This window comes from Spermophilus citellus (assembly GCF_964194105.1).
Source record: "Spermophilus citellus genome assembly, chromosome: 1".
Taxonomy (NCBI): domain Eukaryota; kingdom Metazoa; phylum Chordata; class Mammalia; order Rodentia; family Sciuridae; genus Spermophilus; species Spermophilus citellus.
This window is the reverse complement of record NC_138182.1, coordinates 39,905,760-39,933,126: the sequence shown is the minus strand read 5'-3', so window position 1 is coordinate 39,933,126 and position 27,367 is coordinate 39,905,760. Positions and strand designations below refer to the sequence as shown.

Here is a 27,367-nt window from a genome sequence, read left to right as displayed (position 1 = left end):
AGCATGATTGTGGGGAGAGTTGTGGATTGCAGGGTGGATGATTAAAACAGAACCCTCCTACTGTGGAGGATTCAAACCCACAACAATAGAATGGTTAGATTTAAGCCTGTGAGAATCTACTTGAAGGATTATAAGATTGGCCATTATCACACTGGGATTTATGACATCTCAGCCTAAATATTCAGTCTGTAAGTTACAATGATTTTCACAATGAAAACCAAGGGAATCTCACTCAAAGTGAGAGAGTTTTGTCTGTCATTAAATTGTGTGCAACATTTTATATAGAATTTATGAGTAAAAAAAATACTGTGCGAAACTTGTTTTCTATGTTTAATAATATAAAATAATCCTCTTAAAGCTGAGGAAAGATGTTTAATTTTTTTTTAATATCCACAGATAACACTTGTAGTGAGCTCTTCTGAGCCTTCAGTGAAAAACAAATTGGCAAGTCCAAAGTCACCAATAGATGGTACTTGGGAAGTCCTGCATGCAGTCTTTATTTTATGGGGATCACCATAAGTCAGCTTGTATGTTTTGTAATGAGTTACTAAATGCAGGGAGCAGAAAGATGGATGTCATCAGTGGGTGCCTGGCATCTGAAAAGGGATAGGATCTTCCTTATGGATGATTTCTAAGGCCAATTGTATATAACTTAGGTTTAAAAAAAGTCAAAATTCAATTAAATAATTCTGAGTGACTTTTTAAAAAATAATTTTTAGTTGTAGATGGACACAATACCTTTATTTATTTATTTATCTTTTTATGTGGTGCTGAGGATAGAACCTAGTGCCTTTCCCATGTTAGGAGAGTGCTCTACCGCTGAGCCACAACCTGAGGCCTCTGAGTGACTTTTGTTCTTTAGGAATGACTTGATCTTTAAAAGCTGCTATCATGTTTTTATACCTCCAAATTTCATACTTGCTTAGTGAAAAGTTATCCAAATTTCATAACCTTGCTTTCGTGCCTACCTGGATAATTTGTTTTAGGGTTTTGATATGATTTCTTATTGTATTATGACATTGGAATCTGGCTAACTGGAAATTTCACATTGATCTTTTGCCCCCCAAAAACATTTTCCTTCTTATTCCCATTATAGCTTGGTTTCATTTTCCTAATCCCAAATGTCCTCACTCCTCTGATTTTCATATCTCTAGGTACCAGCCTTTTCTACAAACAAATATCTATTTTATTTTTATTAATACTAATATTCAAGACATCATGGACTTTAAATTCATTTTTTTAAATATTTACTAAAGTCATTTTGATCTGCCATTCGTACCTTCTCACTTCACCAACTTCCCTCAGATATGTGCTTGGTAGGGTAGGGTATGCAAAATCAGTAAGAGATTGTCCCTTCCTGTCATGAATCTGATAATCTATAGAGGGCAACGTGATGTATTATCTGCCTAACACTATCTACCAAAGCAGTGAAGAACTACTCCTAGGCTGCAGTAGTTCGTTTACAAGTGCGAAAAGAACATTTTAAAAAGTGGGGCCTGCGGGATGTGTCAGTTGGGGAAAGTGAAGCAGAGAAAGCAATATCGATGTTGAAGATTTGGCCTAACTAGAGTTAAGTTCTTGGCAGGTTGGGGAAAGGGGAGATGGGGAGGAGAGGCAGGCCAGAGACTGAAGAGAGCGGCCTGAAAGGCACAGGTATGTGGATGAAGCGCAAATCCAGGTCTGAGCTGCCTGGTGCTGAGGAGCAGTGGAACAATGACGATAAAGCCAGCTCGTGGTTTCCAAAGCGCTTTCACTTGCATCATTACCATCTGTTCCTCTTGGAGCCCTCTTCAGACATGGGGTCCGCCAAGTAACTCCACATCATGAATGGGAAGTCATACTCCATGGATGTATAAATATGTCAAAATACATTCTAATGTCGTGAGTAACTAAAAAGAACAAAAAATAACAACAAAGATACGGGGTCAGGGTCTTCACTGTCCCCATTTTACAGATAAGCGTCCCCAAAGTGTCTATCCAAGGCCAACCAGTTAGAAAATGGTGGAACAGGACCCAGATCTCTGTTCTCCTTCTGCCATCTGTCACCTTGTTGTGCAGTTTCCAGATGTTTGGTGCTGACTCTCGTTTGTGAGAATACAGGGACACTGGAGCCCAGGAGGAGGAAGCCTTATCTTTTTGATTGATTAATTTGCATTTGGTCTGATAGGCAATTATAGGTGGTTCACAGTGAAGTGAAAATGTCATTTTAATGAGTTAAATCTAGCAATCGTTACAGGTCAGGAGACACTTCTAGTTTCTAGGCATCAGCTCTCATAGACTGAGGTTAGGATGGTGATATTATTCTTGTAAATGAAGGTTGGAATTTGAAGCCATAATTCTGCCAAATTGATTAGATGTGAGCAAGAAAAATTAAAGAAAATGTCCTAATAATGGTTACTGGCTGAGCAGGATCTATGTGAAAAGAATAGATCAGCATTTGTGGTAGAGGCAGAAGTTCCAAGTGAGACTATGCTGTAGGTAGAAGTGTGAGAATACAGTTCAGATTAGAACTCAGGAAAAGCCCCTTAAATTCTCCTGGCCTCAGCCTTTTATCTTTATTTGTAAAATTGAGATAATAATGCCAACTCAGTCTATCTCAGAAGATTGTCAAGCAGAGCAAATGAGATAACTTTAAAATTCTTTGGAAGTATAAAGTGAAAACAGGAGTTATCAAAGGAGACATCTGGGAGTCAGAGAGATGAGGTGGCAAAGTCCCCAGGGTGGATAAATCCTTGACAGTGATGGCTTTAGCTGCTGATGGTGCACTGACTACCTGCCCGTTGGTCACTTAGTTGACATTCTTGCTTTGTCAGGAAATGGAAAGCATAAAGCTTCAGAAATCAGAGGAGCGGAGGTCTTGAAGATATGAGGACCCAATTCTACGGCATGACTAGACAGGAAATATGAGAAATGACTAGAGAGCTGGTTATTGGGCAGGAACTAATGACTTTATCTAAGTCACTTGAGATTCAGAGGAGGGCCTCACTGAGGTGAAAGGGATGGGGCAGGGCAGACATATTGTGTAGATTGGGAAGAGGAACATGGGAAAGAAATATCAACAGAAAGCACATAATTGAGGGAGTTTAGGTGTAAAAGGATAAGAAGAAATGGGTCAGAATTTCAGCAGGTAAAACAGTTAGGTAAGAGGGGAAGAAACTAACATTTGGTTGACCTCTTGCTATGCAAAGTTTCATTTGAAGCCCCAAACAATCCTAAAGGACTAGCTTCGTTAGTCTTATTTTAAGATGAAGATGCTAAAGGTCAGAGAGCAAAGCTAAACAACTAGAAAGAGAGGGTTGGGAGTCAAACCAGGACTACTGGATCTCAAGTAGAGTGTGCAGTAGTATCCCCTTCAGTGGTCTCAAGCAATTATAATTCAAAAGTAGAAAATTCCAGAAATAATAAGTTTTAAATTTCATGCCAATAGAAATAGCATGGTGAAATTTCATGTTGTCCCACTCCATCCTGTATACAGTTCATGAATCATCCCTTTGTCCAGAGTATCCACATTGTATACTCTACCTGCCCGTTAATCACTTAGTAGCCATCTCTGCTCTCAGTTGACAATCTTGCTTTGTAATGCTTCTGTTCAAAAAATCCTTGCTTCACTTAGTAATGGCACCAAAGCACAAGAGTAGTGAAGGATGCAAAGGAGGCACCAGAACATAAAACATGGAAAGACAGGGGTGGGGTTGTAGCTCAGTGGTAGAGCACTTGCCTAGCACATGTGAGGCACTGGGTTTGATCCTCAGCACCACATAAAAATAAATAAACACAACTAAAAACAAAGACATCGTAAGACAGATGAACTCTGATACTAAGCAACATGTCTTTTGCAGCAGCCACAGGACTCTCCCCTCATCCTTTCCCCTCACTGTGGGTGCTTTCTCAACTGCTGCTCCTTTATCAGCTTCCTGTGACTGGCTTGCACCTTCCCCTCTGATAACCTTGTTGCTAAATCCTCTGGTGATCCCTATCGATCACTTGGTCACTTACTTCTTACAGCAGCCTTCCTCTGGCCCCTGTGGCAGCACATTCTTGATTCACCTCTTATTATTTGGCCAATCTTCCCCATCATCCTTACAGCCTTTGTTTCTCTCTACCTGTCCCTTCATTGCTGATGTTCCCCAAGGTCCTGTTCTTGACCCTCTTTCCTTCTGTGTTTCCACAGCCCTACACAAGTTCTTTCTCTCTTCTGAATTCAGCTTCCACCTAGTGCTGATGTTCCCTAAATCCACAGGCTCACGGAGCTCCTCTCCTGCTCTAGGCTGCAATGGGACACTTCCAACTTGTCTATTACAGAAAACCTTCAAATTCAGAAATTCCCAAATGGAACTTCTCATTTCTTTTCCCAAATAGCATCTTTCATGACTTTTATTAATGAAAAGTCCCATTCCCCCCCCCCCAAATATCCAAGAGGACCCTTAACTCCCCTTTGCCCTAGATTTCCACATCTAGCCCATCCACCGTGGGGCCAGCTGTTACTCCTGTATACCTTACAATCTGATTTGGGTTAATTCACACCATCTGCCCTGGACCATCGCAAGGACACCGCTACTCATCTCTCTTCAAGCAGGCTTGCCTCCCCCAGACTTTCCTCCATCTACTTCCAGGATCACCTATTTAAAGCACAGATCTTCTCTCCAGATTTTGGGGTCTCTCATTGCCCTCAGGATAAACCCAAACTCCTTAGTATGGACACAGGCCTCTCTTGGACCATTCTCTACCTTGCCTTCTTTGCCTGCTTCTCCTAGACTATACTGTATTCTACATACTTCCCAAATCTGCCATGGGCTCTGGGCTATGGGTCTGCATATGTCTTGTTTCTTTGCTTGGAATCCTTGAACCTCTTTCCTTGGAACCTCAAGGAAACTCTTCTTTATCCCCCCAGGATGGCTGCCTCCTTCCCTATGCACTCTCACCCCCTCTACATCTCTTTCTCATGGTCCTTCTCATTTCGACCTTTGTCTTTTAACCTGTCCAAGTCATTCACCACGATGGAAGTTTCTATAGGTTAGAGATTGTGTTTTCTTCACTGTCATGTACACAGAGCCCAGAATTCTGCAGCTCCATGAGACACACTTGGTGTTGTGGCTCAGAGCTTACAGCTGGCTTCAAGCCCCATCCCATGACCAACAGTGACCTTGAGAACATAAGCAACTCCATGTCCTGCACTTTGGTCTTCTCAACTCTGATATGATAAAATCAGAACACCTAGAGCAGTTACCAAATAAGAGTACTAAGGGCTATTTGAGGATTAATTGAGTTCATTCACACAAGGAGCTTGGCAGAATGTCTGGCTAGAGAGAACACAATTGCTCTTGTTGAATGACAAGTATCTGTGGCTGGAGGTGGGGGTGGGCTGATGGAGAAAGTGCACTTCCCAGAGCCCTTGGGGGGAGACTGGACAGTTTGAAGTGGGGAGCAGTGCTGGGGGCTGATACAACCAGGCAGCCAAGGGTCCTGATGTCAGTTCACTGGGAGGATTTTCAATGTGGAAGTTAATAGTCTCAGAGACAGTGGTCAAGAGGTCAAAATATCCAGGAGGACCCTTAACTCCCCTTTTCCCTAGATTTCTACATTTAGCCCATCCAGTACTCAGAATAGCACTCAATATCAACTAAGAGGCTTCTAGCATGGGAAATATACCCTCTGACAGGTTAGATGTTGCTGTCCTCTTGCTCAGGGCCACTCTACACAAAATCACATCAATAGTTTCTTATAAAGACAATGCACATTGCACCAACATCCATTCTGAGAAGATCATCTGCTCTTTAGGAGATAATATATCAGGTCAGGGTAGCTGAGTGTCTAATTGCACCTTGCTTGCTACTGTTCTGAGTCAATGTGTTGCTGCTATATGTTTGTGTCTGAGCACTTTGGTCCTTTAGGGCTCTGTAGGCAGGACACAGTGTATATGTAAGGACTGAAGGTGAACACACCTGGTGAATGCAAGGTGACTGTCCATAGTCAGGGAGGTCTCTGTGCCAAGGTCTAACAATCCCAGGAAAATATATCAAAGATATTTTTTCATAAATAAAAATAAAAATAATTTCTTTGCTATGACCAGGAAAATATGCAAAATATCAATGTAAGCTATTTATCCCCATCAGCTTTTAACTGGTCACTGAAAACCTGTGTGTGGGTTTTCTTCAGTACTCAAATATGAAATCTCTACCTGCTACTGCTGTTCCCTGTTTCTTCTTTGTTGTTCCACTATAGTAAAGCTGCAGGAGAGCAAGCCTTAACTCTTGTTTGATTCTGAGCCTCCTCTCAGTACTGGAAGCTGTGCCCATGCTCAATCCTGCCCCATTAAGGCAGTGGAAATTACATGACCCAATTATTTTCCAGTTTCCCTTGAATTTACCTCTTCATATATTTATTAGATTCCTCTTGCATACTTAATTGTCTGGTTGACTGATTTTTACAGTTACATCTAATAGGGAGGTTTTCTTCCTTTTTATTTTTAAGGTTTTTTGTTGTTGTTGTTGTTGTTGTTGTTTGTTTGTTTTACTGGCTAGGGAATGGTTACGGTGTGACATAGTCACATGTATTTTACATAGACAGGAAAAAAAAACAATCAAAATATCTTAAAGGTTTCTCAAGAAAAAATGTGGAGCTACATGCAGTTTTGAATCTGGGCTGGCCCTATTTCTGCAGGTGTCCTTTAACCACATGATATTTCTAGGAAGGGTGATTCTGTGTTTTCTCTCTTTAACTTTCCAGGAAATTAAGATGTTCCTGGTATCAAAACCCTCAGCCTCTTTGGTTATCCTCTCCCTCCAACAGGGGCTGCTTGGCAGCTGTCACCTCATCCCACCCGACCCAGGTAGGCCCTGTGAGGCCCAGCACCAACCCCAACCTCAAGCCAAGGAATCAAAACAGCTCTGGGACTCAGTGTTACCCTCAGTGATGATCCGCTTCTGATCTTATGCCTTGATTCTAAAATTAGGCTTTCCTCTCATTCCTGAGATTTGGTTCCCAACTCATTAGGGTATATGGCCCTCCGTCCCAGCATCCCTGGCCTGAGCCACCTCTGTGCCCAAGACTTTACCTAACATGCTCCCTAGGACTCAGGGCCTGCTTGTACTGACCAGGCCTCCTCCCAGGGGAGGAGTCCAGGGCTGGGTCACTCTCCAGCTTCCCTTCTTACCTTAACCCAAGTCCTGCTGGACTTTAGACAGAGCAATGGTGTCTTCATGGTTAAAGACTTTGAAGCTTCGATTGCTTTCAAGTCTATTCTACTGTTCCAGACCCTTCTCAGCTTCTTAGATATAAACTTCTTACAGAAGTTTATACCTGGTTCCAATATCAAATTATTCTCTGGAAGGAATAGATCAGGGTCATGGAGTGATGTTGTCTTGAGAGATTTTCATTATAGACATGTCAGAATAATCTGAGAGTAGTCAGTTTTCCCGTAGAGTGGGCCTTTTTAAGAGACACCAACAGGAGTTATCTTTTCACACCTCATGTGAATGGGAGAGTTCATTTCATCTCCTCATCGATGATGGCCAATGGGATGATAGAAGTTGAAGTCAGATCATCTCTACATTCATTCATGAGTCTGGAGCAGTGAGGGAGCAATTGCCCTGTGCCAAGTACCCTACGTGGCACACACACTGTCTCATATAACACTTATGGCCACTCTATAAGATGGATTGAATCATGTCCCACCAAATGATATGTTCAAGTCTTAACCTCAGGTGCCTATGAATGTGACTTTATTTGGAAACAGGTTCTTGGCAGATGTAAGGTTAGAATGAGGTCATACTGGGTGAGATGAGTCCTGAGATCAACATGGTGAGTGTTCTTAAGAGAAGACACAGAGGTGCAGACACTCACAGTGGGAAGATAATGTGAAGACACAGAAGAAAAGCACCATGTGATGAGACATGAGTTTGGAGCAGAATGTCTGTAAGCCAAGGAATGCCAAGGATTGCTGGTAACTAGCAGAAGCTAGAAGAACTCTAGGCAAGGAAGAATTCTTCCCTTGAGCCTTTAGGAGGAAGACTGGCCATACTTGCAACTTAATTTCAGGCTGGTAGCCCCCAGAACTCTGAGAAAGTAAAGTTCTGTTGGTTTAGGCCACCCAGTTTGTGGTACTTTGCTAAGGTAGCCCTAGGAACCAAGTACAATCTCCATTTCACAAAGGAAGTAAGGGTGCTCCAAAATGCTAATTTATTCAAGAATAAACGCTTAGGCTCCCTGATTCCAAATAACTTTAACCCCACATGCTCCCACTCCCTTGCTAGTTGATCTGGTCCATCAGGAGGGGGCTCCCTTTCTCATTCAACAAAATCATATTCTAGATAAATTACAGGGAGTTAGAATCTGTTAATGTGCAAAAGAGTTTTCACTGTCAAAAAAAGTTGGGGAGGGAAACTCTATGCAAATCTTTTTCTGTGGGATCCCAAAGAGCCTTTCCAATGCATTATGAATCTCTAAGAGAGGGATATTAGAGCTGGCTGTGTTTTTCAAGCTGCGTTGATTATGGAAGCTTTTTCTTTTCAAAGCATCTTGTGGAATCCATGTTCTATGGAAGATACCTTGGAAAGTGCTCAATGAAAGGGGAAAAAAAGTAAACTCTCTCTTTTATTACATCATTTTCACATTGACCATGTTTGTGAGTCCCATCTTCTCTGAAGAACAAGTGAAAAACATTCTTGCTGCATCAGAAATACATTTACAAACCATCTATTTGGGCAGGGTAAATTAATGCTGTACAGTACCTTTTTTTGACATTATTTGGCTTCTCAGGGATAATGTCTTCTAGAGAAAGGCCATTAAGACAAGACTATAATTGTACGAAGTTGGTGTATGAACTTACATCTGGGGAGAATGCACACCATTGGTACAGTGAATTCTTATAATTTTATGTTGCCTAAACATCCCTTTAAAATACAAGCTTAACTTATTTATACCAAAACCAGGACTCAGTCACCCTTGCCACTGTTTGCAGATCTCCACTCCATCCCCCAGGTCCTCAATGTGCTCAATCCAGATAACTGCCTTATGCAACCACCTCTAGGGACCCCCTTCCTATAGGATAGCTAACGTTTCCTTCTGACTGGCCTTGCTGACCATGTTCCATATGGACTGTGAAGACATGTCACAAGGACAACCTTACTCACAGTGTTGTTCCTGGAACTCATGTCTGCTTGCTTTAAATCCACCAATGAGAACTCCCCACAGGAAGCCCAGGATCCAATAAAGACATTGGCCAGTGGTCCCTCTCTTTCCCCACCTGTACTTCCTGACCTCCCTGTGCTTGACCTCCAGAATCTAATAAGAAAAATCTTTATTTCTCTTTTGTGTCTTTCCTAATCATTGAAAGGGTGCACTCCAACTTAAAGACTCTAAATTAAAATAACTGAAAACAGATGTCTTAGAAAAAGAGCATTAGACAGGAATTATCATAGGATTTGTGCACGTGTTAGGTAATTTGGGGATAGAATTCAGGGAAACAGGACTTTTCAGAAAACAAACATGGTTATTAGTTCTTGTAACAGATTCTGAAGATGAGGACCCAGATTCTGAAATTTTTATACCCAACAAATTAAAATATGTTCCTCAAATCTGCCTGCTGTTTTCTAGACATGCAGGAGGTTCTTGCCCCTGAGTTAGACTGTCGTGTAGTATTTATGCAGGTGCAGCCAGAGTGTTTACTCTAACATAAATTTCTCTTTGGTTAGCTAAGAAGAAATTAGGGACAAAGTGATTATCCATGACAACTCTGCCTAATGGATATAAATTTAAAACTGGGCTTCCGGAGTGGAAGTTGTATAATTCGTGACTTTCCTGGCTCAGAGACAAATTTTGGATGGTCCTTTCCACTTGCGTGATCCCAGCTGTGGTTGTTATTGCTCGCAAGGCCTGCAGGTCCAGGAGTCAGGTCACCCTCCACAAGTGCTCTCAAGGAGCCTGAGCTTGCCTTGAAGACGTCTATGGATTCTTTTAGGGAAAACATGATTCACTGAAGGGATGATTGTTTAAAATATCTTAAATTCTCTAACAATTATCCTGAATACACAGATAAGTTCATGTGTGACAGGCAGGAGTAAGCCTGATGTTCTATAAGGACTGTCCTAGTAGGGCACACTGGATTGATAATGGGCATTTAAGAATCATGGATCGGGCTGGGGATGTGGCTCAAAGGTGGAGCGCTCACCTAACATGCATGAGGCACTGGGTTAGATCCTCAGCACCACATAAAAATAAAATAAAGATATTGTGTCCACCTATAACTAAAAATAAATATTAAAAAAAAAAGAATCATGGATCACTCGGGCTGGGGTTGTGGCTCAGCGGTAGAGTGTTTGTCTAGCATGGGTTTGATCCTTAGTACCACATACAAATAAATAAATAAAATAAAGGCATTGGGTCCAACTACAACTAAAAAAATAATTTTTAAAAAAAAATAATCATGGATCACAACAGACTCAGTTTGGTCTTTGGTTGTCGGAGGGGGTGTCACTTGAGAAGGACAGGTTCCTTCAGAGGAGTCAGATCTTATGACAAAAAGGACAAAAGGGACAATTAGAAATCTAAATATCCTTTGACATTTAAAAGTATTAAACTATTACAAGCTGGGTTCAGTGGCACATGTGTATAATCCTAAATACTCCAGAAGTTGAGGCAAGAGAACCACAAGTTCAAGGCCTGCCTGGGCAACTTAGCAAAATCCTATCTATCTAAAATATATATATAAATTAAAGGGTTGGGGATGTATCTCAGTGGTAGAATGTCCTGAGTCCAGGGAAAAAAGTAAAAGAAAGATGATTCTGGATTACTTAGTCACCCAGTCTCTCATGAAGTTTTATTATTCATGAAACATCAGCATGCAGTCTGGAATGTCCCTCAGGGAAATGGAGTGACTGTTTTTATCCAGGAGAGGCCAAAACTTTGTCCCCATTCCTGCAGGGTTAGGTTTTGCTGATAGGTTTATAAAGACCTCAGCAGAGAAGTCTTTGGTTGATGGGGGGCTTTGTTTGTTTCCTAAAGTGGCAAAAGACCACTTGAGTCAAAAGGGGTAGGATGAAGATAAGGGACATTATGCCAGTTAAGGGAGGTGGCCCAGGTACCATGACAGACAAGAAAGCAGAGAAAAGGAAAGAAAACAGCGTGCTAAAAAGCCAGAAAAGTCATTCTCCCCACTCCCCGTCAAAAGCTGTTTCTGTAGTTAGTAAGTTGTCACGCTGTTTTGGACAGGAGGCAAATTACTGTAAATTAACAGCTTCTGAGGAATTTCTAAAAAATCTTAAGCTTGAGGACTCTTAAAGGAACAGTCTTCCAGTAGTTGGGATGCAGTGTTTGGATACATGGTTTTAGCTGGAGACATGAAGCCAGGGTTAAACTTTTGGAGTCTTTGTGCTGTGCCTTTATAACAATACCCAGTGATGTTCTTTCCATCAGGGTCTAAGGGCTTTTTTTTTCTGTTGTCTTTTCCAAAACAACAAAAGTCTTGGGTTCAGATCACACAGAGGCTGCTTAGGGGGCTATTTTGAAACTAGAGCTTCCTGGCAATCTTCCCCTCAGATTGTAATAGGACAGAATCGAGGACTAGAAGTAATCCTGAATACACGGGGCAGCCTCTTCTGTCCCAGAAGGAGATAATGTGCTTGACCTGCAGGAGGCTGAGCTCACCGTGGTCAGGCCAATGGAATCCAGTGGCCCTTGGTCATTTGAGGGCTTTCGAATTCCTTTAGTCCTCATCACTTTTTTCGTGGTGTTTGTGGATGATAAGGACAGAGAAGTTTCCATGTAGAAGGTAAAACTTTACTGTTCTTTATTAATTGTACCAGTGAAATGTGTGTCTGCCTCTCTTCCTGGAGAGGAGAGCTGGAATTTCCCAAATTGGGAAAACAAAATGAAACAAAAGTTTTATACCATCATAGACATGGGCGCTCCAGCAAAGAAAAGCCTTAGTACATTCTGAGAATAGACGACAATAACCAGAACATCTTCATAGGCCTGTAGGAAAAGTTCAAAGTGGTCTCCAGCCGTGGGTCATCATGTTTTACTTCTCTAGCCTTAGCATGATTGTGCCAATCTGGGCAGGGCATGCATTGGGACATCCTGGGAAATACCCTTTAATCATCCCTTGAATGTTGGTTTAAGATCATTGTCAGTTTATTTCTGCTCTTGTAGTAATATCATGAAGAAGCTTTGCTAAACTTTATTTTCATTATGGCTCTCTCCCTGGGTAATGGCACGTAGCTCAAGGTTCCTTAATCCATCGTCTATTTTAGAGAGTTTTTTTGTTGTTTATTTTTTTTTTGTAGTCTCAAGAGATCTTTTTATTTCTAAAGTGTTTTGAATCCATGGACTGACTCATCTAAATTCACGCACCTTAAATCAGTATGTTTTCTTTTATCTTTTGTCAGCTGGCAGGTCTGTGGGAGGGCAATTGATTTAGCCATTGGAACTTATTTTATTTATAGGAAAAGCTATATTTCAAGGGAAACGTCAACAATAGCATGACCTACGTGACAATTCCTAGCTTTTGTGTTTTAGTATGAACCAACATCAAAGTTAAGTCAGAGGAATCCAAAGACACTCTAGAAGTTTCCTGTAAGGTATGGATAGTTCCCTCACAGAGGTACCCAATCATAGGCACATTTTTCTACAGATGAGGAAAGGACGATCACTAGGTTTAGAGTGTTGGCAACGCATGCTGATGTTTCATGAATAATAAAACTTCATGAGAGACTGGGTGACTAAGTAATCCAGAATCATCTTTCTTTTACTTTTTTCCCTGGACTCAGGACATTCTACCACTGAGATACATCCCCAACCCTTTAATTTATATATATATATTTTAGATAGATAGGATTTTGCTAAGTTGCCCAGGCAGGCCTTGAACTTGTGGTTCTCTTGCCTCAACTTCTGGAGTATTTAGGATTATACACATGTGCCACTGAACCCAGCTTGTAATAGTTTAATACTTTTAAGTGTCAAAGGATATTTAGATTTCTAATTGTCCCTTTTGTCCTTTTTGTCATAAGGTAAAGAAGAAAATCTTTGTTAGTGACCATTGTAATAAACTCAAAGATAGTTAAGGCTCCAAATAGCTTGATTATTCCAATTTGGGGCCCTGAATTTGTGAATAAAAGAATCAAGAATAGTTTCTCAAGGACACAGATACAAGGCATATATGTCTAGGGTAAGAAATAACTATAGGCAACATTGTGAAAACACAGATTTAACAATAGTTAACAGGAATTTTTGTTTTTGTTAAAGCAAGAAATCTTTTTAAAAACGATTTAAAACTATGTCAAGAGGATTGAAAGTTAACAGTATTTTATGTTGAAAAGAAACCTTTATTCACACGGACATAAAAACTTAATCATTTTATATTTTAAAAGACCTAAATTCTAATTTTACTTTTTGTACATTATTCATTAATAACCCGCAATAAAGACTCTATTAATATGCCTCTACATGTATCAATTTAGGCACACACAGATATATAAGTAAACAAATAAGTAATGAATTTGAAGTGTTAACTACAGCTTTTAAATTAAATCTATTAAATAAATCAATGTGTGACATATTAAATTTACTATCTCTATAAACAGTTTCAACTTTATTAAAGTTCCTAATTAACCAGAAAATCATATTCATTATCCTGTATGTATATTTATATTTCTTTGTATATTAGTCACCTTTCCATTACCATAATAAAATACTTAAGGCAATTACCTTATAATAAGAGAAAAGATTTATTTTGGTGGTTCCAGTCCATGATTAAATGGCTGATTTGGGTCTCAGAATATTGAGAGAGGAGTACATGGTAGAGTGAATTGCTCATCTCATCAGCCAGTAAGGAAAAAAAAAAGAGGAAGACGAGATCAGGGTTTACAATCCCCTTCCAAGGGCTGGTCCCCTGTGACTTAAGGATCCACCATTAGTCCCTGTCTCCTAAAAGTCTGTGGCACCTCTCAATAGCCCCACCCTGTGGAACAAGACCATGAACCTTTGGGGGTTACTATCCATATTCAAATCATAGCACTCTGAATTAACCATTTATATTAATAATCATCTTTCACCCAAGTTGTCAACCTTCCTTTTCTACACACACAGAGAAATGGTTTAGATGATGTCTAGTAACATTTATTTCATACAATTTAAGCAATTTTGATGTATAAACATGTACTATCATTCAAAGGCTTCTGCTTATTTTGTTGGTCTATTGCCATTAAAAAAAAATAAAGTTAAAAACGATCTTAATAATCAGTATTTGTATCTTTTCCTTATTTAGAAATCACCTAGGCAAACTTTTTAATTAACCCTTTGTCTAAAACCTTAAAGTTAGTTAAGGATCAGGAAATAGAATTTTAGCTAACACATTAAATCCTCATGACTTATCACATTGTAAGAATTTCATAAAATTAAACCTTTGAAAGGGCATTCATTAGTATTAATATAATTTTTATATGTATAATATTAGTTTTAAATAAGTTATGAAAATAGTAGAAGCATACAACCAATGTAGGAAATCCAGTTTAATCATAAGAATTTCAACCCTGGCCTTGTCCAAATCAAAATACTGTGCTGTTATTAATTTTCATAGTAAGGTAATTTTCTGAAGACTGTGACTCATGGCAAAAAATTATACTTCTTTTAACTTGAAGATCATGCTTTTTTTTTCTTTTCTTACAATAATGAAGACTCTCATGCAAATATACTTTCAAGCTCCACAGAAAGATACAAAGTTTAATAACTCTTTTTTTTTTTTTCCAGACATTTTGACTGGTTATCTGGATCTTCTAAGAATGTGCACATAAAAAGTGAAGGACTCTTTGGTAAGGTGACCATTAATTTCCTAGGACAGGAGAACAGAGGGGAAGCGGAATAGAGAAAAAGAGGAGCCTGCTTCAGATGAAAACGACAATTAGCACTGAAAAAGCCTAATTATGCTTCCTCCTAAAAGAGAGGGAATAAAGTTATCTAGAGAAGAGCAAATTACAAAGATAACACACAAAAAAACTTGTATTAAAAATGATTTAAGGGGCTGGGGTTGTGGCTCAGAGGTAGAGCGCTCACCTAGCATGCGTGAGGCACTGGGTTTGATCCTCTGTACCATGAAAAGATAGAATAAAGGTATTGTGTCCACCTACAACTAAAAAATAAATATTTTTCAAAAATGATTTAGGTCTTTGGCAACTTTATCAATTAACATAATTGAAAAGTCAGCACTTAATAATCCCCAAAGAAGGGACATAAAGGGTGGCAACTGTGTCTCCAACTCTAAACAAAAGAATCTCTCCGAAAAAAGAAAAAAGAAAAAAAAAAAAAGAAGAATATCTCTTGGTAAACAAGACAATCTTCTCATGAAGATCTCTTCACTTTTGGTTTGAAAGTGTCCCTCATGTAAATCGTCTATGTCAGCGTCCCCCGAAGTAGCCGTTGCAATTTCAGATTGTCACTGGTGAAATTGTTCCCATCAGAGGGACCTCACCACGGAGACCCCTGTGACAGTGAGGAAACTGAAGGCAGAGGTGTCTGCCCTGGAGGAGGGCAGTCTCCGGTTGAGCAGAGCCCACCAACGCTGCAGTGGATTGTAAAGGTGGCTCCTGTCGGACTTTGTGTCTCTAGAATTTGGGCAAAGGTCACTTGTCTCCAATCAGGGCTAAAAAAAAAAAAAAAAAAAAAATGAAATAAAGTAGTTCTCACAGTCACAAAGATAAGGCAGAGGAAGTTCTTAAAGTTTTGAAATGATGACACAAAGTTTATCCAAAGGACAGTTTGTGCAAAGAATGCTCGTCTCCTGAACTCCCAGCCAGGGGTCAGATGGACGGCAGACTTAGGGAGCTGCTACTTCTCCATTCCTTATGGATTTTTTCCTCTTCCTGACAAACAGCATTCAGGACAATAGATCATAGAACAGATGTTAGAAGCTAGAAAACAAATTTTCCAACTTATCAGATTTACAGGTCCAATCATAACTAAAACCTTCAGAAGATTTATTCCTAGGAGGGAGAGATGAACACACCGCTGAAGGTTCTCACAAACTGTTAGCTCTCCTTTCAGGGTGAACTTCTCTCAGCCATGGGCAGGGGTCTCAGAGGTGTACCTGGAGGGGAGGGCACTTATTCCAGGCAGCAAGGACTTCAGGTGGATCTTGGTGAAACTCTATTCCTGTCACTGTTCCCCACCCGGGGACCCCTGGCATACACCTTCATTACTAATTGAGGTGGGGCCCCTGAGGGTCTTCTCCCACTTCCCTGAGATTATTTCTGCAACTATGGAGTGTGGACAGGTTGCAGGGGTGAGGGGGAGGCAGGGTGGAGGACCTTATGGATCTAACAAAAGAACTATGGAGCAGTTCTTTTTAGATGAAATTCTGCAACCATCCCAGGATATTTGGTTCAAACCACACTTAAACTTTTAATTTTAATTGATCTTTTCTTTTTGAGATAATTACAAATTCCCATACAGGCATAAGAAATGACACAGAAATCCCTTGTACCCTTTTCCCCAGTGGTAACGTCTGGTAAACCTATAGAATAATATCACAAACAGGATATTGACCTTAATACAATTAATGATACAGAATATTTCCATTACTATAAGGATTCCTCAAATTGCCCTTTTATAGCTACATCCACTTTCTTCCTACCCTTGCTGCTTTCTTAATCCCTAGCAACTACTGATCTAATCTTCTCATTTCTATAATTTTGTCATTCTAAGTGTGTTATATAAATGGACTCATACTGCAGGTAATCTTTTGAGATTGTTTGTTTTGTTTTTTTCATGCAGCACAATTCCCTGGAGATTTATTCTAGTTATTTTATGCATCAATAGTTCTATTTTCATTGCTGAGTAATATTCCATGGTATATATGTACCACAGTTTGTCTAACCATTGAAGGATAGCTGGGTATTTCAACTTTGGGACTACTACACATAAAGCTGCTCTAATCACTCATAGATAGGTTTTCTTTTGAAAATAAGTTTCATTTCCCTGGTGTAAATGCTTGGGACACAATTATTGGATTATATGGCAGTTGCATGTTTAGTTTTAAAGAAATTGCTGAATTGTTTTCCAAAATGACTGTATGTGTATCATTTTACATTATCACCAGTAATATATGAGTGATCCAGTTTCTTTGTATATGGTGATGTCACTCTTTTACATGATAGCCTTTCTAACAGGTTCATAGTGATATTTCATTGTGATTTTAATTTACTTTTACCTAAGGTTTAGTGATATCAATCAATTGTTCATGTGCTTGTCTGTTATGTGTATATTCTCTGAAATGTCCCCTTATGTCTTTTGTACATTTTCTAATCATATTTGGGGGAGGGGTGCTGGGGATCAAACCCAGGGCCTTATGCATGCAAGGCAAACACTCTTGTCAACTGAGCTATATCCCCTGCCCTCTAACTGTATTTTTTAACTGTTAAGTTTTGAGAGTTCTTCATATATTCTTTTGTTAAATATGCAGATTGCAAATATTCTCATACCATCTATAGTTTGTGTTTGTGTCCCCTTAACAGGACTTTTTTGTAGAGCAAAAAGTTTTCATCTTGATGAAGTCCAATTTGTTGATTTTTCTGTTTATAGATCATGTTTTTGGTTCTGCCTACCTCTAGATTCCAAAGATTTTTCTCCTGTTTTTTTCCCTAAATATTTTATAATTTTACATTTTGCGTTAAGTTCATGTTTCATCTTAATTAATGTTTGTTTAAGGTGTGAGGTTTAGTTCAAGGTTTGTACTTTTGCTCACGAACATCCTATTGCTCGGCATCTTTGAAAGCCTCTTTTCTCCAGTTAATTGCCTTTTTCATCTTTGTCAAAAATCACTTGGGCATATTTGTGTAAGTGTATCTCTGGGATTTCTATTCTGTTCTATTGATCTTCTTGTCTATTCTTCAGCCTGTACCACATAGTCTCGATTACTGTAGCTATAAAATAAGTCTTGAAATTAGGTAAATGGATTATTCCTGCTTTGTTCTTTTTCAAAATGTCTTAGTTATGCTAGTTCCTTTGCCTTTCCATGCAAATTTTAGAATAATCTTGTTCATTTCTAAAAAGCAAATCTGACTGGAATTTTATTGAGATGTGCATTAATTCTTTCCATCAATTTGGAGAAGGCTGACAATATTTATGCTGTTGAGTCTTCCAATCCATGAACAGGGCTGTTTCTCTGTTCCTTTAGTACTTTGTTTTCTTTCATCAGCATTTTGTAGTTTTCAGCAGGAAAGTCCTGTACAAGACTTGTTAGCGTCATACCTAAGCATTTCATCTGGTTTTTGAGTGAGTATAAAGGGATTGCATTTGTGGGCTGGGGTTGTGGCTCAGTGGCAGAGCACATGCCTAGCATGTGTGTGGCACTGGGTTCTATTCTCAGCACCACATAAGAATAAATAAATAAAATACAGGTCCATTGACAATGAAAAAAATATTTTTTAAAAAAGGGATTGCATTTGTAATTTTAGTGGGTCTACGTGTTCCCTTTTGATATTATGGGAAGATAATTAATTTTTGTATGTTTCTCGTGTATTCTACAATTTTGCTGAATTCACATATTAGTTCTAGAAGGTGTGTGTGTGTGTGTGTGTGTGTGTGTGTGTGTCTATGCATGCGTTTTGTAGATCCCTTGAGATTTTCTATATATACAATTATGTCATCTGAAACTAGAGGGTATTGTATTTCTTCCTTTCTGATCTGTATAATATTTATTTCTTTTTTGCCTTATTTCACCAGTTAGAATTTACAGCACTATATTGAATAAGAGCAGTGAGACTGAACATCCTTGTATTGTTCCTAATCTGAGGGGAAGACTTCAGTCTTTTTCCATTACCTGTAGAATTTTCATACATATATTTTTTTCTCAAGTTGAGGAAATTCTTCTCTATTACTCTGTTTCTAAGGGATTTGATCATGAATGGGAATTGAATGTTGTCATATGCTTTTCGTATTAATTTATGTGACCAATGTGGTTTTTCTTCTTTAGCCAGTTAGTATGGACTACTTGACTATTTTTGAATATCAAATCAGTTTTGTATCCATGGAATAAATCCCATTTGGTCATGGTGTATAATTCTTTTTACACTGTGATAGATTTTATTTATTAATATTTTGCTAAGTGTATGTTGCATCTATATTCATAGAGGATATTGACCTGTAGGTTTTGTTTTGTTTTGTTTTATATTGTCTTTGTGTGGTTTTGGTATCAGAGTAGTAATAACTTCATAAGATAAATAGAAAGCATATTCTTTCATGCAAATTTTAGAATAATCTTGTTTTTTTTCCCTATTTTCTGGAAGAGAAAGTGTGGAATTGATGTTAATTCTTACTTAAATAGTTGATAGAGTTCTTTTGTGAAACCATCTGGATCTAGAGATTTCTTTTTTGAGAATATTAAAGTAAAAATTTTTAATTCCCTTAATAATTATTGAGCTATTCAAATCACTGATTTAACATTGGGTAAGCTGGGACAGTTTGTATTTTAGGAGGAATTAGTCTATCTCATTTAAGTTGTCGAATTATGTTTATAGAGTTGTTCATAATATTCTGTTGGGATTCTTTCCATGTCTCGGGTCTGTTTAGTGATATCTCCTGTTTCATATAATGGTAATTTGTTGTTGCTCTATTTTTTCCAGACTTTCTAGAGGTTTGCCAATTGTATTGATCTTTAAAATAACCCTCATTTCATTGATTTCTCTGCTATTTTTGTTCCTAATTTCATGACTTCTGCTCTTTATTTCCTCCTTGCTTTGGGTTTGTTTTGTTGGTGGTAGTTTTTGTTTTGTTTTGTTGTTTTTTATGGCTTTACTTTTAGTTTTTTTGTTTTGTTTTGTTTTGGTTTTGATAACAGAGATTGAACCCAGGAGTGCTTAACCACTGAGCCACATCCTCATCCCTTTATCTTTTTATGTTTTATTTTGAGACAGGCACTCACTATGTTGCTCAGGGCCTTGCTAAGTTGCTGAGGCTGGCTTGGGGTGGAGCTTACCTTATTGATATGAGACTTTTTATTTTATAATATATACATTTAGTATTATATAGTTTCCTCTTAATATCACTTTTACTGTCTTAAAAATTTTGTTATGTTATACTTTCATTTTTATTCAATTAAATATATTATTTAGCTTCCCTTGAGATTTCCTGCAAAAGAAAGAGATTAAAGGGATATGAATAGAAAAAAAAAGAGTTCAAACTATTTCCATTTGCCTTGAGACTTTCTCTTTGACCTAGGGATTATTTAGAATTTTCTTTTTAGTTTCCAGGTGTTGAGAGATTTTCTCCCTTTATGCTGTTGGTTTCTAGCTTGATTCCATTGTGGTTAGAGGACCCATTCTATATGATTTCAATTTCTTTAAACCCGTTGAGATTTGCTTTGTATCCCAAGATGTGGTTTATCTTAGTATATGTTCCGTGGTCACTTCAAGAGAATGTGCATCCTGCTCTTGTTGGATGTTGTGTTCTCTAAGTGTCAAATAGATTCTGTTGGTTAGGGGTATTTTCGGTTTTTCTGTATCCTTGCTGAGTTTTTGTCTATTTTCTCTATCCATTGTTCAGTGAGGGCCTTAAGGTCACCAACTGTAATTATGGATTTATTAAATTCTCCTTTCAATTCTGCCAGCTTTGCTCCACATATCTTGCAATTCTTGTTTGACTAATAACCTTTTGGAACTTGTGAGTCTTCTTGGTGGACAATGCTCTTATCTTTATATAATGCTCCTCTTTGTCTCTGATAACTTGCTTTGCTCTGTAGTTCACTTTATCTTACACCAATAGAGCCATTCCTAACTTTCTTTGATTTGAATGACATGTATTTTCCTTTCCTGTTACTTTCAACCTGCCAATACCACTATTTGAGGTGAATTTCTTGTAGAGAGTAGATAGTTGGGTCATATTTTTTTATAATCCAGTCAGCCAATCTCTCTTTTAATTGGTATACTTAGACCATTTATATTTAATGTAACTATTGGATATTGGGGATAAATTTGCCATTTTTTTATGTTTTCTGTTTGTCCCATCTTTTCTCTGCCTTCATGTTGGTTACTTGAAATCTTTTGTAATTCCCTTTTTATTTTTCTGTAGGGTTTTTGAGTGCATCTCATCGTATAGCTTTTTTCTTGATGATCTACATGTTTCACTATGCAAACTTTACTCATCACAGTCTATTAGCACCATCATCTTATCCATTCAAATGAAGTGAGGAAACTTGATCTTCCTTTATGTCTCTTTAGTCTTCCTCATGGATAATATAGTTATCTTAAATAATTCCCCTACATCCATATAAAACCACATCGGAGTGTATTAAGAAGGGAAGTCTACTTTTTCTGATTGCTCTAAGTTTTATTCTTGTTTTTAATTCCTTCCTGATTAAAGGGCTACCTTTACCCTTTCTTTTTGTGTAGTTCTGGTGATTAAAAAGCAAACAAATAAACAAAACAAATCCCTTAGTTTTCTCGCCATCTGAGAAGTTTTTATCTCCCCTTTATGCCTGAGGGATATTTTTGCTTGATTGAGAATTCTAGTCTGGAAGGTCTTTTAAGCACTTGAGAAATGCCATGCCATTTCCCTTTGCCTCCCATGATTTCTGATGAGGAATCTGCTGTCCAGGGCATTCAGGCTGCAGTATCACAGGGAGGCACTCATACCAACATGAGCACAAGGCCAAAAGTTCCCCAAGTTGGAGGCTCCAGCCAAATAATGGTTATTCTCTATATTATACATTAGGAAACTTATCATGACATATAATACAGCCTATTGTAAAGACATACCAATATTTTTCAATATGAGTTTCAAGAAAAATCTACTATTTCTCTCTGTTTCATTACAACCCAGAAAGATGTAATCGATGAGCAAGAAGGAAAAAGAAAATGCCTAAAGTAACTTTTTGTGTCTGTTCCTTTTTAACGCAGCTGGGAGAGAAAACTCACGTTCTGGCTTCTGTCCAGCTCCACATCAGAAATGGCATCAAATGAAACCCAGGACATGGGGAACTGCACGACTGAAACCTTCAAGAGACAATTTTACCCCATCGCCTACCTAATCATATTTGTCTGGGGATCCTTGGGAAATGGCTTGTCCATATATGTTTTCCTGCAGACTTATAAGAAATCCTCATCTGTGAATGTCTTCATGCTCAACCTGGCCATTTCCGATCTCCTGTTCACAAGTACTCTGCCCTTCAGGGCTGACTACTATTTCAGAGGCTCCAACTGGATATTTGGGGACCTGACCTGCAGAATTATGTCATACTCCTTGTACGTCAACATGTACACCAGCATTTATTTCCTGACGGTGCTCAGCGTTGTGCGTTTCCTAGCCACCGTTCACCCCTTCCGGCTTCTCCACGTCACCAGCTTCAGGACGGCTTGGATCCTCTGTGGGATCATATGGCTCTTTATCATGATTGCCTCAGGAATGCTGCTGAAGAGAGGCTCCGAGCCAAAGGGCGAGCTCATATCATGCTTGGATCTGGATCCCCAAAAAATTAACAATCTGCTGATCATGAACTACGTTGCCTTGGTGGTGGGCTTCCTGCTGCCGTTCTTCACACTCACCATCTCTTACCTGCTGATCATCCGGGTCCTGTCGAAGGTGAAGCTCTCGGAATTGGGTCTGCGGGCTTCTCACAGGAAGGCTATGATCACCATCATCATCACCTTGATCATCTTCCTCCTGTGTTTCCTGCCTTATCACTCGTTGAGGACCCTCCACCTGGTCACCTGGGATGAGAAGGAGTGCGGGGACGGGCTGCACAAAGCCGTGGTCATCACATTGGCCTTGGCGGCAGCCAACACCTGCTTCAATCCTTTCCTCTATTACTTTGCTGGGGAGAATTTCAAGGATAAATTAAGGGCTGTGTTCAGAAAAGAACATATACAGAGGGCAACGACAAAGTGCAGCTCTCCTGTTTGTGCGTGGCTGAAAACGGAAACGAGGGTGTAAGGTCCTCAGATGAGGCTCCTTCACGTACCATTGTGTCCACCTTCATTCACTCAGCATCCAGATGACATTGTCATTGCGTCACTCTTGACAAATGTTGATGTCCACGTCTTATTAACCATGACCTTTGTTAATAAGACCTACTTAGGACATTTCATTGGGTGTAGTTTCAGTGGCTGAGTCTAAATGATGTAGGAGGAGAAACCCCCCAGTAGAGTCTTAAATGCTGAAATCTCAGACTGGGGGAAAATGTCAAGCACAGTGGAGCCGGCTTTCCATCAGATTCTGTATCCAGATCTCTGGCCCATCAGGCATTCTACATTTTTAATTGTCTAACTTCCCCAGCATATCCAGTTCCCCGTCCCTATTAATCTTTGAGATACAGCCCATTACAGATATACCAGAGGCCCCAGTACATCACAAGTGCATCCCCAGAGAAGAAGTGCATCCTAAAATTCAGGCAGAGGCTGGGTATGGTGGTGCACGCCTGTAATCCCAGTGGCTCCAGAGGCTGAGGCAGGAGGATTGTTGAGTTCAAAACCAGCCTCAGTAACTTAATGAGGCATTTAGCAACTCAGCGAGACCCTGTCTCTAAATAAAATAGAAAAAGGTCTGGGGATGTGGCTCAGTGGTTAAGCATCCCTGGGTTCAATCCTGGGTACCAGAGGGGGCGGGGGAAGGGACTCAGGCTAAGATATTGTGAAGAGAAAGGATGTCCTGTAACAAAGCAGTTACCAAGGCCCCAAACTAGGACAGTGAGAGAGAAGCAGGGGAAGGATTGAGGTCAGAGAGAGCTGATGACAAGTGGGGGAAAGAGGAATTTCATTTTGCCCTGGGAGAAGGGTTCTTGCACAATGAAGGCACAAGGAATGTTTCCCTGGCCTCTTTCTTGCTCTGGGGTTAGGAAGGACAGGAGGAGTAGGAGGGGGAGCCGGGGCACTGTGTAGAGGGTGGAGAAATTAGGCATGGAATAGGCGAGAAGGCAGGGTCATGGACACGTATCTGTTTTACTTTGAGACCTGGGTTTGGACTGATGTCACTGCAATCACTACTCCCGCTGTGGGTCCACTGGATTGGGAGCCAAAATAAAGGAGGTGATGCTAAGGGTTTGGATTGGGCACTCAGGGAAAGGGAGGAGTGGAAAGTCAGGTGCAAAGGCTGCTGCACCCCTGAAGTCCTGTTTATGCTTTAGCAGGACATGAGCAGAGAGTGGAAACAAAAGTACCGGACGTGGGAGGAGATCCTTTCTGTCCACAGAAACCAGGCTAAGGATCCTGCCAACCACTACCAACAACCACTACCAAGGACACTGCACTGCCGACAGCTGAGTGCCCTCCCCGTGCCAGGCAGACTGTGCCAGGCACTTCACATTCATTCACCCCACAGAACCCTCCCGTCTCGACTCTGGAGAAGTTTTCATTTCACAGATGGAGAAATGGGAGCTCAGAGACTTTGAGAAGTGTGCCTCAGTTTAAACAGCTAGTGAGAGTTTAAAAACCTCCTTGCGGAAGGGCTGACCGGGTACTCTACCCACTGGACCCTTGCAAACCTCCAGGGACACTTTTTGAAAGGGTGAATAGGAGCTCCCCTCTCCCACCAGGAATATGCTCCTCCTCATTCTCACAAAAAAATAAAGATTTTTCTCTTTGGAGTTGATCCCTGACACGGTGGAGGGCTGGAGGGAAGTGATGTTCTAAGGCTCTGGAGGGACTAAGACAGCTTTCATGCTAAAATGAGGACCCAGTGCCCTTCCCTTATTTGGCTACCAGAATAATAACAGACAGATGCCTGTCAAGACAGGACCCTGGGGCTTCTGCCTACAGGAAACTGCACAATCCTAGAAAAAAGGCTGACAGAGGTTGGGAATCCTCTAGCCTCAAAGCTGGACATCTGTTTTGTTTTCTACCTGACTTCAGAGCCTACAATGCAGTGAATCCCTTTCACTCACAAGAGCATCAAATCAACCTGTTTTGCCATGATTATGAACGGCCATCAGTGACCACTGCACACTTGAGGAAAAGGCCCTCGTGTGAAAGACACCAGCAAATAAATGAGAGTAGATAGAGGCCTTTTCAGAATGAAGGACCTCAACATTTTTTATCATCCTTGCATTAATTATGGTTAAATTTCATTTAATTTATTCATCTATTTGCAAGTTTCATTATTTTTTGTTCTACTCTGCATCTCTGAGGTTCATCTGGGATCTTATCTTTTTGCCTAAAGATCTTTCTTCAATAGTTTTTTTTTTTTTAAGAGAGAGTGAGAGACAGAGAGAGACACAGAGAGAGAGAGAGAGAGAGAGAGAGAGAGAGAGAGAGAGAATTTTTTAATCTTTATTTTTTAGTTTTCGGCGGGCACAACATCTTTGTTGGTATGTGGTGCTGAGGATGGAACCCGGGCCGCACGCATGCCAGGCGAGCGCGCTACCACTCGAGCCACATCCCCAGCCCCCAATAGTTTTTTTTTTTAACACAGCTTAATAAAATGATGAATTCTCTATTTTTTTTCTTTAGCAATAAAATATTTTCACTTTATCTTAATTCTGAATTTTATATATATATATATATAAAACAAATAACACTGGAACAACTGGATGCCCATATGAACAGGCTCAAGAATTTATTGGAACCCTCACCTTACACCGTAAACAAAAACCAATTCAAAATTGATGAAAAATCAACCCAAGATTCTTACAAGGGGATGTAAGTGTAAATTTTTGTGATCTTGTAGTGAGCAATGTTTCTTTTTTTCTTTTCTTTTCTTAATTTATTTTAATTAGTAAGTATATATGATAGCAAAATGCATTTTTGACTCATTGTACACAATTGAAGTGAAAAAGAAACTTGATCAGAGAATGAAAATAACCACAGTACACTACATGGCTCAGCTGTGAATAATATTTACAAAGTGAGTAATATACATACAGAAATACTGTGATATCATTTTTTCTTTTCAGGAAATAGGGGAGATGATGTGCATGTGTGAGAGACGGGTGTAAGAAACCTGAGTTCCCATCTTTCATCAGAGAAAAAGCATCCCAGCTGAAGCTGGGAAATAATAAACAGCTGTACAGTATGTTATTTAGCGATAGGAGGTAAATACCAGAAACAGCAGCAAGAAGAATGGACAGAGACTAGCTCTGGATAGAAGCTGGGTGTGGGAGAGTGAGGTGGGGATTTTAGATTTCCCTTCTCAGAACTGTTGAACTGTCTGTGAATGTGTGTTGCTGAAATAAAATAAAATAAAAATTAAGTTAAATTAATTTTAAAATTCAAATGAATTCTTAATTTTTTTAAGGAATAAGAACATTGATATGAGAAAAGAGAGAGGGAGAGAGACTTAGTGAATTATTTTTCCCTTTCCCCAAGACTTTTCCTCTTTCCAACCAAGGAGAAGCCTCTGATTTGGTAAAAAAAATGTCACCCCTGGGAAAGGAAAAAAACCCAGCAGTCTTTATTTAAGAAAGTAAAGGCCAAGAGATTCCAGCTCTTTTTGTTTGAGGGATTCAATATCTCCTCAAGCAAACCTACAAATTGCTCAACTGGGACAAAGGAGTTCTGTTGAGCAAACTTTGGCAGAATTATGATTCTGGAAGGGTGCTTTTTCAATGGGGACCTAAGAAGCAAGTGCCAGTTATACTCTGTAACTATGTTAAATGAACAATTCTCTGTTGTATATTTCATCATTACAATTTATTCTCAAGTAGAGATGATGTCATACTGGCCAAAAATGGGTTAGGAAAGGAGATTGGCAAAGATGATGGCTTTCTGTAAAGAATTCAGTTTTCTTTTCTTTTCTTTTTTCTTTTTATTTATTTATTTATTTATTTTTGGTACCAGGGGTTGAACTCAGGGGAACTTAAATACTATGCCACCTCTCGAGCCCTTTTTTGAATTTTATTTTGAGACAGTTGAGACAGGGTCTCTCTGAATTACTTAGGGCCTTGCTAAGTTGCTGAGGCTGGCTTTGTACTTGTGATCCTCCTGCCTCAGCCTCCCAAGTCACTGGGATTACTGGCATGCACCACGGCTACCCAGCTCACTTTTCTTTTTGGAGAAGAGTTTGAAAATAGAGACCCAGCAGGGGAGAATGGGGAGGTGGGGGTAGCCCAAGGCATCTGGAGATGAGAGAGCTTCATTTCAAGTCTTTTCTTCCACAATAGATGGGGCAGCTATTTAGGGCTAAATAAAGCCACAAGGAGAAATACAATGACAAAGAGCTTATTACAATGTTAATATATATTTTGACACTCTAATAATTAAAATTAATAATTTAGTTAGTAATAATAATTAAATTAATAATAATAGCACTGGCATAAGGATCCACTGAGAGATGAAAGAAGCACAACCCGAAAATAGAGGCTGATTTACATGGGGAACTAGAAAGGCCTGTGAAAGGTTAGTTGGATGATGAGCTGAGGAGACTGAATTCCAAGCCCAGGAGCCTCCAGACCCCA

The 27,367-nt window shown here is 39.5% G+C and overlaps 1 protein-coding gene across 2 annotated transcripts in view; it reads left to right on the top strand.

The window, feature by feature from the left end:
* The window catches only part of CYSLTR2 (cysteinyl leukotriene receptor 2), a 51,796-nt gene extending 28,101 nt beyond the window's left edge, over positions 1-23,695 (top strand). For both annotated transcript variants that reach the window (XM_081263334.1, XM_081263335.1), the window contains exon 2: positions 21,882-23,695. In XM_081263334.1, the coding sequence (XP_081119460.1) occupies positions 21,931-22,914 (984 nt within the window). In that variant the 5' untranslated portion in view covers positions 21,882-21,930 and the 3' untranslated portion in view covers positions 22,915-23,695. The remainder of the gene's footprint in view (positions 1-21,881) is intronic.
* Positions 23,696-27,367: the final 3,672 nt, after the last annotated feature.